Consider the following 13,553-nt stretch of genomic DNA (forward strand, 5'->3'; position numbering starts at 1 on the left):
GAGAACAAGAGTAAGAAAGAAATTTTAAAACTTTGTAAAACTGAGGGCAAAGACCCCAAACATTAAGAAATAAAATATCTAGTCCAAAGACAGTCTAGGTATGGGCACCAACATAACCATTTCCAGCTATACAGATAAAAGTACTTTGTTTACCATCTAAAATGCTATCTCAATGCCTATTGACTACCTTGTCTGTACCCTAGGCAAGGTATAATATAGAGGGTGGAGATTGTTGTTCTTTTTCCTTAATGCACTTGTTCTTATTGCAAAGAACAAAATTAGCTTACAGTTTATTCAAAAGGAAGATGAAAAGGCAATTATATCAATTAAAAAAGTCGATTATAGGCATCTTTTGAAAAAAGGCTCAAGACTCTCAATGTTAAGTCAAAGCTTCAGCATTTGGTTGATGATTCTTGTACTTGGTTATTCTTTATCATGTCAAAATTTTTGATATAACCAGGCTCAAAATATACAAATTTTACTATATTATGACCTGACTCGTTAGAATTCAGCTAATTCAACATTTATCACGCATAAGCAAAAAAAAGAACTCTGCAACTAAAAACACAGCATTTATCTTATGGCCCATCTCATCTCAAATCCTGCAGAGCAAGTCTAGTGACAAAAAAAAAAAAAAAAAAAAAAAAAAAAAAAAAAAAAAAAAAAAAAAAAATTGTTTATTCCTACTATTATGGAACAAATTATTCGTATTAACTGGTCAGTAGGAATAGTTATTCCTACTAACTGGAACAAATTCGAAAGGAAATTGATGAAAAAAAAGTTTGACTTGCTTTAGCAGTTTGGTTCTATAGAAAGAAACTGATAATCTACATAATAATAATAAATTATATGCAGCAAAAAAGCTAATAAATCATCAACCATAGACGTAAGTACTTTATAAGAAGCAAGAAATTCTTGAAGTACTTGATTGCAGTTGTCATGATTTTTGCATCAAAAATGTATTTTTGATGTGCTAAAAAAATCACTAAACAGAGTCAAATCAAACTCTTTATGCAACAAGCCTTTTTTGTTACTATTAGTGATAGTATCCATTTTATATATACTTGGGTAACATTGGCTATCTATGACACAAAAGTTAACTGCAGTAGCTTTGATGTATTATTAGCTTTTTTACTGGATATAACTTATTATTATCATTATATGGATTATGAGTTTTTCTACAGGATCAAACTGCTAAAGCAAGTTAAATATTTTTTTCATCAATCCCTTTTAAAATTTGTTCCAGTTAGTAGGAATAACTGAAAATTACATTATTATTTCTTTTTTAGATTTATAATCTTCTTAATGTTCAAAACAAGTGAAAAGAAATAAAAAAAGGAACAAAAACCTTTAGGTAGAACTATGTGATTTCAAAGAGAAAAGATTATGTAACAGATTGGTATGAAGTTTATTTATACTCAAATTCTTCTAGGTATAGAATGGATATTTTGATGTTAAAATAATAATCTAAATATCCTAGAAATTGTAAATTTATTCTAAGCAAATTTTTGTGTACGTTATTACCTTAGTCAGAAACAGTACATTTGTAGAAAAAGTTTCAGTCAAAGCAAGGCTAAATATTTTTAATTTCTTTAAAATTTAATAATAAAAGATAAAATTATTAAAAATTACCACAATTTCTGCTTTAGATATTATCTAGTCGATCCTATAGTATTATTACATTATTTTTTTTTTAGCTTCATCTACAGGCAACATCTTTCTTCACAATATTTAGGTGACAAGGTACATTATAATAGGCAGCGCAATAGCGCTGCCTAAGATAAGAACAATGTTGGCATAATTTATTATTTATTCTTTTTTTTTGTCTTAGAATAGGGCACTTCTTATCGAAGGAGATGTCGTAGAAACTTCAAAACAGACTCATTCGATTGGACACTGAAAAGGCTAGTGCCCTTTCTGATAGTCGAAAATGATTTGAGGGCAACTGCTCCCTCTCCAAAGCCCGCCCTTTCCCCGAATACATCCAATCAAAATTATGAGATAGCCATTTTATAGAACTTAGTTGACAAGTCCGGATATTATGTCTTTGAGGATGACAAATCCCCCGCCAGTCCTCAGGGAAAGGGCTGTATGTTATGTCCTGGGGCATTTAAGATTTTTATAGAAAAGGTTGTCATAGAAACTTGAAAAACGACTCATTCCGTTTGAAATCGAAACGGCTAGTGCACTTTTTAATAGTCAAAAGTTGTTGGAGGGCAACTAGCCCCCTCCTACGCCCATCCCTACACCAAGCATATCCAATCAACATTTTGAGATAGCCATTCTGTTCAACATAGTTGAAATTTCATGAAATTATGCGTTTGAAGATAACAACCGCCACCCACAGCCCTCAGGGTGAAGGTTGTAAGTTATGCCCTGGGGCACATGAGGTTTTTATAGAAAGCGTTGTCGTAGAAACTTCAAAAAGGGCTCGTTCAAGATAGTCGAAAGTAATAGGAGGGCAAATGCTCTCCCCATACCCATCATTTCTCCTGACATTTTCGATCAAAATTTTGACGTAGCCATTTTATTCAACGTAGTTGAAAAGTCAGAAAATTATTTCTTTGAAGATTACGACCTCCCACAGCCCTCAGGACAAGGGTTGTAAGTTATGCCATTGGGGCATTTAAGGTATTTATAGAAAGCGTTGTCGCAAAAACTTCAAAAAGGGCTCATTCGATCGAAAATTAAGAGGACTAATGCCTTTATTATCGATTGAAAGTGATCAGAGGGCAAATGCCTCCCACCCCCGCCACACCCGTCATTTGCTAAAACAATTCAAATCAAAATTTTGAGATAGCCGTTTTGTTCAGCGTAGTCAGAAGTTCTAGAAATTGTCTTTTAAGATGACAAATCCCCCCCCCCTCAGCCTTAAGGGCAAAAGTTGTAAGTTATGCCCTGGGGTTATATAAAGTTCTGTAGAAAGAGTGGGCATATAAAGTTCGAAAGGGGTTCATTGGATTGATAATCAGAAGCTCTAGTGCCCTTTTTAAGAGTCAAAGTGATCGGGAGGTAGCTACCCCCCCACACACACACGTCGTATTGTCCTGAAATTCCTTTAATAGAAATTTCAAGAGAGCCATTTTATTCAAAATAATCTCAATATCATATAACAAGGCTTTTGGGGTTGCAACAAATCCCAGAGGCTAGGGCAAGGGTTGTAAGTTATGCTCCAGGGGCATTTAAGGTTTTTATGGAAGGGATGGTTGTATAAATTTTAGAGGATGCTTATTTGGTTGAAAATTGGAATTTCTAGTTCCCTTGTAAGTGCCAAAAGTGATGGAGGGCAGCAAGCCTACCAACTAACCCTCTTCACCAAACGAATCTGATTAAAATTGTGAGATAGCGATTTTGCTCAAAATAGCCCATAGAACATGTAACAATGCCTCTATGGTTGACACAACCCCGAAGTTCCCTAGGGATAAAGTCATGCCCTGGGGGCATATAAGGTTGTTATGGAATAGGTGGTCGTATAAACCTCAGAAGGAGCTCATTTGATTTGAAATTGGAAGTTATAGTGCCCTTTTTAAGAGTCAAAAGTGATTTGAGAGAAACCAGCCCACCACCACCACCAGCCCCCCCCCCAAACACTCATCATTTTCCCAAAGATGTCCAATCAAAATTTGGACATAGCAAATTTTTTCATTGCAGTCAAAGAGTCCGGATATTAGGTCTTAGGGGAAGATAATCCCGCCCCCACGGCTCTCAGGGCATGGGATGTAAATTATGCCCCAGGACACATAAGGTTCTAAAGAAAGAATGGTCGTATATAATTCACAGAAAACTCATTGGATATGGCAATCTGAATTTCTAATACCCTTTTTAAGAGTCAAGACAATCCGAGGGCAGCTACACCCCCCCCCCCCATCAACACGCCGAGTTTTCCTGAAATACATTGACCAAAAATTTTGAGACAGTTGTTTTATTCAAAATAGTCCCAAGATCATATAACAAGGTCTTTGGGGTTGGTGCAAACCACCAGAATCTGGGTTATACATTATGCTGCAGGGCATTTAAGTTTCTTACGGAAAAGATGGTTGTTTAACTTTAGAAGAGGCTCATTGGGTTGAAAATTGGAACTTCTACTTTTTTTTAGCCTTGAAAGTGACGGAGAGCATTTAGCCCCCCGCCCAACAACCCCTATTTTCACCAAACGCATCTGACTAAAATCATGACATAGCGATTTTGTTCAAAATAGCCTGAAGATCATTTAATATTATCTCTAGAGACATTATTGACACAACCCCCTGGCGCCCTTGGGATAGGGTTGTAAGTTTATACCATGAGAGCATATAAAGTTTTTTTGGAATAGACGGTTAATGGGACCAATAAGTTTTGAGTCATCAGCAGATAGACTTAGTTTATTAGTCATGTTTTTTGGAGCATTATTAATGTAGATATTGAGAAGTGCAGGTCCCAAAACAGTTCCTTGAGCCACCCCACTTAATACCTCTGCTATTTCAGAATAAAAAGCTGCACCACCTTCACCAAAAACTCTGACCTGCTACTTTCTTCACGTCAAGAAAGACACAAAAGGCTAATCTCAATCTATTAATCCAAACAGAATATGTCTTGGAAATTTCAGCTTAATCAGAAGAAATAGAAATTCAAAATAAAGACTTAGTTCATAATTAAATAAAAAAAAACAAGTCTTTTAGCTGAAAATAAGGAGTAACATTATAACTTAAAACAAACAGAAATTATTCCTTATATGAAAGGGGTTGTCCCTTCCTCAATGTTTGTGCTCTTTAGGCTAAATTGTTTTGTTGTTTTAAAAAGTAAAGTTGTGAGAAAGAGTCAAACTATGACATAAAGAGCAGGGCATTGAGGAGAAGACAACCACTTTCACACACAGATAAATTTATGTTTGTTTGAAGTTGTAATGTTGCTCCTTACTTTTCGTTAAAATAAAATCCTTTTAAATCCTTAAAAATCCTTTTAAATCCTTAAAATCCTTTTTTTAATTTTTTATTTAATTTTTGATCATTTTTGAATTAATGCAGGTTTTGATTTTGGCTCAACGTAAATGAATAATTACAACAAAATTTGCATATTAATTTTACTTTTTTTTTGGCTAAATGGCTTTCTCAAAGTTTTGATTGGACAGTTTTGAGAAAAAAGCTTAGGGGGAGGGGGCCTAGGTGACCTCCAATTTTTTGGTCACTTATAAAAGTCAAAAGAGCTTTTCATTTTATTTACAAACGTTTTTATTAGTAATAAATATACATAACTTGAAAAATAAACTTAGGTAACAAACTTCTATATTCATATATTTTTATTATTTATATGAGGGGGTTTGTCCCGTTGGCAATACCTCACTCTCCACACTAAAGTTTTATTTAATTAACCCCTGAATTACAAAGGTCATTTAACTAGAATAAATAGTTCTTTTGAAATTGATAAAAATACTTTAGCATAAAGAGTGAGGTAAAAAAATAAAGAGTGATGTTTCAAAAGAGTACAAAAACTTCAGAATAGAGCTGTAAAATTATTATCGGAATTTTATGATTCTGATGATGTTCCTGCTTATGAGCATTTTAAAAGGAATAAGTTAATGGATGTATCCCAAATTCAAGATTACCAAGTTGCGATTTTCTTGTATAAATATTTGACTTGCCTGCTCACCCCTGCTTTTGAAAATCTTTTTACTTTTAATAGAGACCATCATGATCATAATACAAGAAAAGCTGATAACTTAACTCATGAGTTTAGGAGTACTACTCGGGCATCTTTTGTGATTTGTCCCCATGTTTGGAATATTTTGCCCGAGGGTGTGAAAAATGTGCCTAGTCTTCCGGCTTTCAAGTCATGGGTAAAAAAGTTTCTTTTATCTCGTGAGTAATTTTGATGTAAGGCCCGTTCCAGGTTGTCATTCTATTCAAGGCATTTCCCTGATTTATTTGCTGTTATTTTTTTTTCTGTTTTCTTCTTGTCTTTTTCCTCTTTCTCTTTTTTTCCTTTCTTCCTTCATCATTTGAGTTTCTTTTGTATGGAGTAGCGTGATATGAACGTGGTTTTAATTAGCTGAGGGTGATAACCTCACTTGCCCTTACAAGCTTATTATCTTTCTTGGCAGGCGAATGGCGAATAGTGTTTGTTTTCTTTTCTTAATAAATGTATATCTCATATCTCATTGAGGAGGGGATGAAAACCCTTATACATGTAAATATTTCTGTTCATTCTATGCTTTAATGTTGCTCCTTACTTTTGGTTGAAAAAACTTGTCTTTTTTGTTTAATTTCTGAATGTTTGTAAATTAATGCAGGTTTTAATTTTGGCTCACCGTACATGAATAATTAAAACGAAATTTGCATATTAATTTTAGTTTTTTTTTGCTAATTGGCTTTCTCAAAGTTTTGATCAAATTATTTTGAGAAAAAACTGGTGGGAAGGGGGCCTAGTTACCCTCCCTTTTTTTGGTTACTTAAAAAGTTCACTAGAACTTTTAATTTTATTTTAAGAACATATTCTATTAGTAATAAATATACATAACTTACAAATCAACTTAAACAATAAACTTCTATATTTGTACATTTTTATTATGCATATGAGGGGGTTTGTGCCCTAGTCAATACCTTGCTCTTTACATAGAAGTTCAAATTTAGATCCAATTCTTTGAGAATGGCCCCTGAACCACAAAGGCTGTTTAACTAGAATAAATAGCTCTTTTGAAATTACTAAAAATACTTTAGCACAAGATTGAGGTATTGAACAGGTGACAAACTGCCTCATATGCATAATAATTTCTCTTTGTTTTAAGTTTTAATGTCACTCCTTACTTTAAGATGAAAAAAACTTGTTTTTTTCATTTAATTTCTCATTGTTTTTTAAATAATATTGGTCCAGTGCCCCCTTCATGGAAATTCCCTTCCCCCATGATAAATCCTCCATGGAAAGATCCTTTCATATAAACCTCTCCCTTCCAACAGAAAAAATCCCCCCTGAAAACATACGTATCTTTTCAATATTATATGTAAACAATGGGCAAAGTTCATAACTTGCACCCCTTCCTCTGGGGACTGTGGGGGATTAAGTTTTCCTCAAAGACATAGTTACTAGATTTTTTGACTATGCTGAACAAAATGGCTATCTAAAAATTTGAGTGTGGGAGGGGCCTAGTTGCCCTCCAATTTGTTTTTGGTCACTAAAAAAAAACACTAGAACTTTTAATTTATGTCAGAATGAGCCCTTTCACAACATTCTAGGAAAACTGTATTAGTATGATCACCCCTGGGAAAAAAGAACAGATAAACAAATGATCATGCATCCATGATCTTTCTTCTGGCAAAAAATACAAAATTCCACATTTTTTCAGATAGGAACTTGAAACTTCATCAGTAAGGCTCTCTGATATGCTGAATCTGATGGAAGAATTTTTCATTAAGATAGTATGACTTTTAGGGGGTATTTCCCCCATTTTTGAAAATAAGCCAAATTTTTACTGGCTTGTAACTATTGATGGGTTAGACTAAATTTGATAAAACTTCTGTATTTAGAATCATAAAAAAAACTTGATTCATTTGATGTATATATTGATATCAAAATTCTGTTTTTTAGAGTTTTGGTTACTATTGAGTCAGGTTGTTCCTGATTACAATTCAACCACAAGCTGTTTGATTTTTAGACTGTACTTTTTCCATGTCCCTTAACTTATCCAAAATTCATAGAGGATAGGTTGCTCTTTTCTAAACCATGGCAAATTGCCTCACTTTAATCTCTTGATGATGCTTCAAACATTGACTAGCATCCATTCATTTATATTAAAAAGTTAGAAAGAAGAAAGGGGAGCTGGGCCTCTGACCCTTTGGCTCAAAAATCAAAAATGCTTACCTAATACTGGTTCAAGGAAAGTGTAACATGTCTACTTTAAATCTGGGAAGCTGATAGCATGATGGGCAGGGATTTGTTGGAGGGGTCATGAACAAAGTTTATGTCTACAATTACATAGATGGAGAAATCATCACTTGATTCCAGTTCAAACAAGATACAACTGCCAATTAAGATACAAAAAGATAGGCCTATGTCTGCCTTTATTGAAAAAAAACACTGGACTAGAGAAAAGGGGAAGGAGTTGAATGGTGTTGGATGGGTTACAGGCCTACTTTATATCTCCAGTGTAATTTTTTGCTTGGAACTGGTTTAAACAAGAAGCAATATGCATGCTTTTTACTAAAAGGTGAGGGAGGGGTGGAAGTTAGAAAGTCCTCAAATCCAATTTGGATATATTCATGATAATCATGAAGATTGGCATATATTAATAAAGATTGCACACATGACAGGTCTATACCTATCTGAATTCTGATAAAAAAAACATTGTATTTAAATTTTTGATCCCTTTTCATTGGCCTTAGAAGCCTATTTGAAAATCTAATCCCTGTTATCTCAGTAGAATTCTAAGTCATGTCATGGGTTTTCCCAAAATTTTAGAAATACATTTACAGATCTTTAAAATCTTATAAATTGGGAGTGAGCAAAGGTATGATGCTAACAACAATGTTCTTGTGCCTTATTTGAGCAGAAGATCTGTTTTACAAGGTAGGCCTATTATAACACACAAATTATTATGGGTCAATATACTCTGAAGGGGGGGAGAATGGAGATACCCTCCTGGCTGCATTAAAATACTTTCCTAGGAGTTAATTAGGGCCTTGTATACATTGCTGAGAGTTTCATTTACCCAACTCAACAACTTTTCAGGATAGAAAGAAGGTCCCAAACTAGAATTTTACCTGAGGATGTTTCCTTCACGAAAGTTGTACTTTTAGACAGTTAAACATCTTGGGTAAAATTCTAGTTTAGTGACTTCTTGCTATCTCAGAAAGGGGTTAGGTTAGGAAAATGAAACTTTCAGGGATAGGTCTACAGGCTAAAGTATGCCCTGGGAAGGTATTTTAAAGTACCAAACTCCACTCCTCCTCCCTCTAGAGTGCCCTGAAATTCACCTACACAACAAGTCTATTCTTATTGAAAATTTGACAAAACAACATTTTACCTTAATTTTCAGTTACCAGTTGCTTTTTCTCTGCCTTTAGTTCTGAAAAATGCAATTCTTGTTATTTGAGTAGAATTCTGAGCCATATCAATGTTTTTTTTTTTGGTAAGATTCTAGTTAATTGACTTCTTGCTATCTTGGAAAGGGTTTAGGTTAGGAAAATGAAACTTTTCAGGGATGGATCTACAGGCTAAAATATGTCCCAGAAAGGTATTTCATAGGGCCCCCCTCTACTTCTTCTCTCTCTAGAGGGCCCGGAAATTGTGTACATGACAGGTCTATACCTATTGAAATTTTGACAAAACAACATTTAACCTTAATTTTCAGTTACTAGTTGCTTTTTCTCTGCCTTTAATTCTGAAAATGCAATTCCTGTTATTTGAGTAGAATTTTGAGCCATATCAATGTTTTTTTTTTCAAATGTTAGGATCTTGAAAACCTTATAAAGTAGAATTGAGCAAAGTTATGAATCTGAAAACAATTTTGTTGTACCTCAATTAAGCAGAAGATCTATTTTGCAACATTTCACTTTTATAACCCACATATTTTTAAAGGTCATCAAAGGTCACAGCCCTCTAGAGGGAGAAGGAGTGGAGTAAGTTGCTTCAAAATACCTTTCCAGGACATTTTTTAGCCTGTAGACCCATCCCTGAAAGTTGAATTTTCCTAGCCTAACCCATTTCTGAGATAGCAAGAGGTCAATCAACTAGAATTTTACCATTTTTCTCAAAATTCAGTAATTTTATTTTTAGTAGGCTAGGCCTAATAGTATTTTTTCAAAGTAGACCCATCCCTGAAAGTTTCATTTTCTTAACCTAAATCCTTTCCAAGATAGCTAGAAGTCATTAGACTAGAATTTTACCAACATCTTGCAAGACAGCAAAATGCCCCTCAACTAGAGTCTTACCTAAAACAGGCCTTGTCTAGAATCTGATTCATGCTGGACAAGAAATATCAAAAAGACTAATCTATATTTTCACTGTTAAAGCCTTGCAAGAAAGGATAGAACAAGAGCTAAATCACATCTTATTAAGTCTTAAATTTATATTTAGCTTGGTCTACTTAAAAAACCTTACAGAATAGCAAAATCCACTAGCATATATTCGTACAAATTAAAAAGCTTAGGACAGCTAGCATCACTTAGCAAAACCAACACTAACATCGACTCCATGTAATATAAATGTTTTTTCCGGTATACAAATTGCCACTTCAGACATGTTTTTCTTAACTTAAACTTTTTGTACACGATTGCCAAATTATCGTTTAACGAACGTCCCTGTGAAAACGAAAGTGAAAGCACAAAACTCATAAAAGCATGTAAACAGTAAAAACTATTTGTGGGAGCTTAAGACTAATCTTCCGACAAGAATTCTCCTTTACAGCTAGGGTTAGCACAAGGCTCAGTATTTTCACATCCTTTGGTAGCTTTTTACCAATCAAAATGCTTTTTGTGCATGTCAGAAGGTACAATCTAGGAATCAAGTGACGCTCTAGAACATTTATATGTTGCTTGATATGCATTAAACAACAAGTTGTTTGAATCAGAAGATGATTAAATAATTCTGTCTTAGAGTAAAGTGCCTCTGATTACCTGCTGAAGAGAGTGGCAGACCACACAACGTTAGCATGAAATCATAAAGATCCTTGCAAATTTTTCCCATGCCATTTTTACTTTTTCTTAAGGCAGCCCAGAAAAATGATGGATTCACTTCTGCAGTGGTTACGCAAATAACGTGTTCTTTTTTGTAAAAAGTAAAGTTCCGAATTTCAGCAAGACTGCTTCGGGCCTTCTCGTGTTCAAATTTAGTTTCCCCTGAGCGTGAGAAATCAGACTGACCGCTGTGTATAGATGAAAAAGGTTGATTCATATATACTCTCTTTAAGAGTTCATAACTCCTGACTTTTCTCCCCAAGAGGGGATTTTAACAATCGATCAAACTAAGAGTTCAACAATTAAATTTAACTGGGGCATCAAATCACTGTTTCTCCAAAGTTTGTTTTCTGAGATGCATTATCTTACAAAGTTACGTCGCTATTTTCTTGCATGTTTCTGGTAAGAGTTCCCTATTCAATTACAATTTTATAATGGAGAAATTTTAAAGAGTATACATGACTCTGTCTTAAAAGTGGAGGCTTAAAGGGGTGAAAGTGCTTTTCAATAGTCTTTAATTTAAGTTTTCCTCTGATTTTTTATCCTATCATTTTTTTTCATATCAACGGGGGAAGTCCCTAGGTCCATGCTTTGGGGGTCCTTCTCCTCACTCTATTTCAGGGGGCTTCCAGGTCGACCGTCCTCGTAGAATTTCTTTAATTTACATTTCTTTAATATTCTTCCTATTTGCTTACCGTGCATTTCTTAAGTCATTGAGATGCGCCTCACAACGTCGTGTAAGGCCATAGCGGAATCTTTACAACATCATGTAGGATTCGATATTTTTTTTTTTATTTAGTTGTCCTCACAACTCAGTGCACTTATACAACATTTCCTAAGGGACGCTACACGACATTTTCAATGTCCAGCAATTGCAGTCTATTTTTTTTTTGGGCTGCTCACTCTCCCTGCACTGTGTACCTGTACTGAATATTTAAAAGTACTTTTATTTTAACACTACTTTTGAAATATTTACTTTTAGAGTTTAAATTTTTAATGTTTTCATTTTTGAAGTAATAATTTTAAAGTTTTAGGTTTAAAGTATCCCTTTTAAAGCTTTTTAAGCTTTTATTTGTAAGGTTTTAGTTTAAGAAGTTTTGATTTTGAAGATTTATTTTGAAGCTTAAGTTTTCAAAGTTTTAATAGTAACATTTCAGTTTCAGAGTTTTAGTTTTAAAAATTTCGTTTTAAAAGTTATAGTTTTAGGATCTTGGTCCCAAAATTTTCGTTTTAAAGTTTTGGTATTAAAGTTTCTATTTTAAAAGGTTTCGGTTATTTTTTTTTTAGATTTCAATGTTTCGTTGGAGGCATTCGTAGATTTTGGCATTTTTTAACTGTCTAGGGCTAAACGGAAAGCAGGTCGTCCATGGTTGGTGTGGGAGGATGTCTAAGAGAAAGCCTTTAGGGAAACTGGAACTGCCTAGGAGGATGTAAAGAAGGAGGCTTTGAACAGCTCAGGATTTGAGGAGGCGCGTGCATAGCTTTCTTGATTTCAAGTGGCTTGGTGCTGTGGTGAGTTGTTAGTTGTAGTTGTTGGTGTAGATTGGCTCATTGTCGCGTAATCAATACAATGAAATTGTAATGGAATCTGTAGAGGAAATTAAAGCCAACACTTGCTAGTTATCATAAATCTACACTTTGACAGCCATAGCCATGAGCGATGTCCCTCGGTATTTGTGACTGTCACTCTTGTCATCATTGCTGACACCTTCCAATCAGATGGAAATGTCTTTTTGTCACATATCAGACTGAGGAGTTCCTCTTAGTTGATTCGCTACAGTGTATGATGAGGCATTGTGGACCTCATGAGGGAGACCATCTTTACCTGGCGACTTATTGCTCTTTAATAATTTGATTGCGTTTAGCTACTCACTTTTAACATACTTTTTGAAAAATATGGTATGTTGAAACATGCCGGTGAAACATCCTGCTCATGGTAAAATTGTTGGTATAATCCTGCTCATGGTATAATTGCTATAATTGTGGAATAGTTTCAATGAGCATTACATGTGTTCTTTTGTTGATCAAGGACTTTGGAAATTTGTAGGGGGGAAGTCTGACTATAGTTTTGATGACCTTTTGTACCGAAGGGGAGTTGCTGTCCCCTTGGTAGTCAACAAAAGTATAGAAACTTATGTAAAACTGCACAGCTGGGGAAGTTATATGCTTAACCCCTCCCTCATCCTGATCTACCGCTGTATCTATCATAGAAAGTAATGATAAATGATAGAAGAATGGTTTAACCCGATTGTAAAAATGGAAACAAAACAGCCCAATAGTAGTGTTTAACTGGGCCAAGCACCTGTTTTTACAGGAAAAGAGATTGTTTTTCCTATATGATGGAACTCATTATTAACTGCATCCTCGGTATTAATTAATTACAATTTTTTCTAAATTTGGTGCTCAACTTAATAAATGGAGAGTTGATTTTGAAGGTATGTTCTTTGCAAAACCGTCAATAATCATGGAATGGAAAAATAGTGGAGCTGGTTCTGTGAAATTAATATTCCAGGGATATTTTTATTTGGTTTGGTCTTTGATAGTTTTGATACTCAAGAATAGCACTATTTGTCAAGTTCTAATTTGGAGTTTGTAGTATGTCTGGTGGGTACGCTTTCTTCTTTTTTTTTGACAATTCGTTGACCATATTACTTAGAAAAGTTGTTTACTACTGAGTTGTAATCCTTTTCAGCCTTAAAGGGACATTTAAGAAAATTTATTGGCTTCGTGAATTTCTCGTAACGGTAATACGATGTTCTTGGAATTATCTTCTGGATATGGCTTCAACAATCGACAAAATTAGAAAAAAAGAGTTCTCATAAACTAAAATAATTAGCGAAGCACTATACAGTTTGTTAGAAACTAGCAATTTAAATTCAATTATGGATATTAGGAATAAAAAGTAAATAA

General features: G+C 34.3%; 1 protein-coding gene across 1 annotated transcript in view; it reads right to left on the reverse strand.

Annotated features, from left to right (window-relative positions):
- The window catches only part of LOC136033707 (exosome complex exonuclease RRP42-like), a 57,549-nt gene extending 47,286 nt beyond the window's left edge, over positions 1–10,263 (reverse strand). The window contains exon 1 of the mRNA XM_065714577.1: positions 10,153–10,263. Coding sequence (XP_065570649.1) covers positions 10,153–10,209 — 57 coding nt within the window. The 5' untranslated portion in view covers positions 10,210–10,263. The remainder of the gene's footprint in view (positions 1–10,152) is intronic.
- Positions 10,264–13,553: the final 3,290 nt, after the last annotated feature.

The sequence above is a fragment of the Artemia franciscana genome, chromosome 12, assembly GCF_032884065.1.
Source record: "Artemia franciscana chromosome 12, ASM3288406v1, whole genome shotgun sequence".
In the NCBI taxonomy this organism is placed as follows: Eukaryota; Metazoa; Arthropoda; class Branchiopoda; order Anostraca; family Artemiidae; genus Artemia; species Artemia franciscana.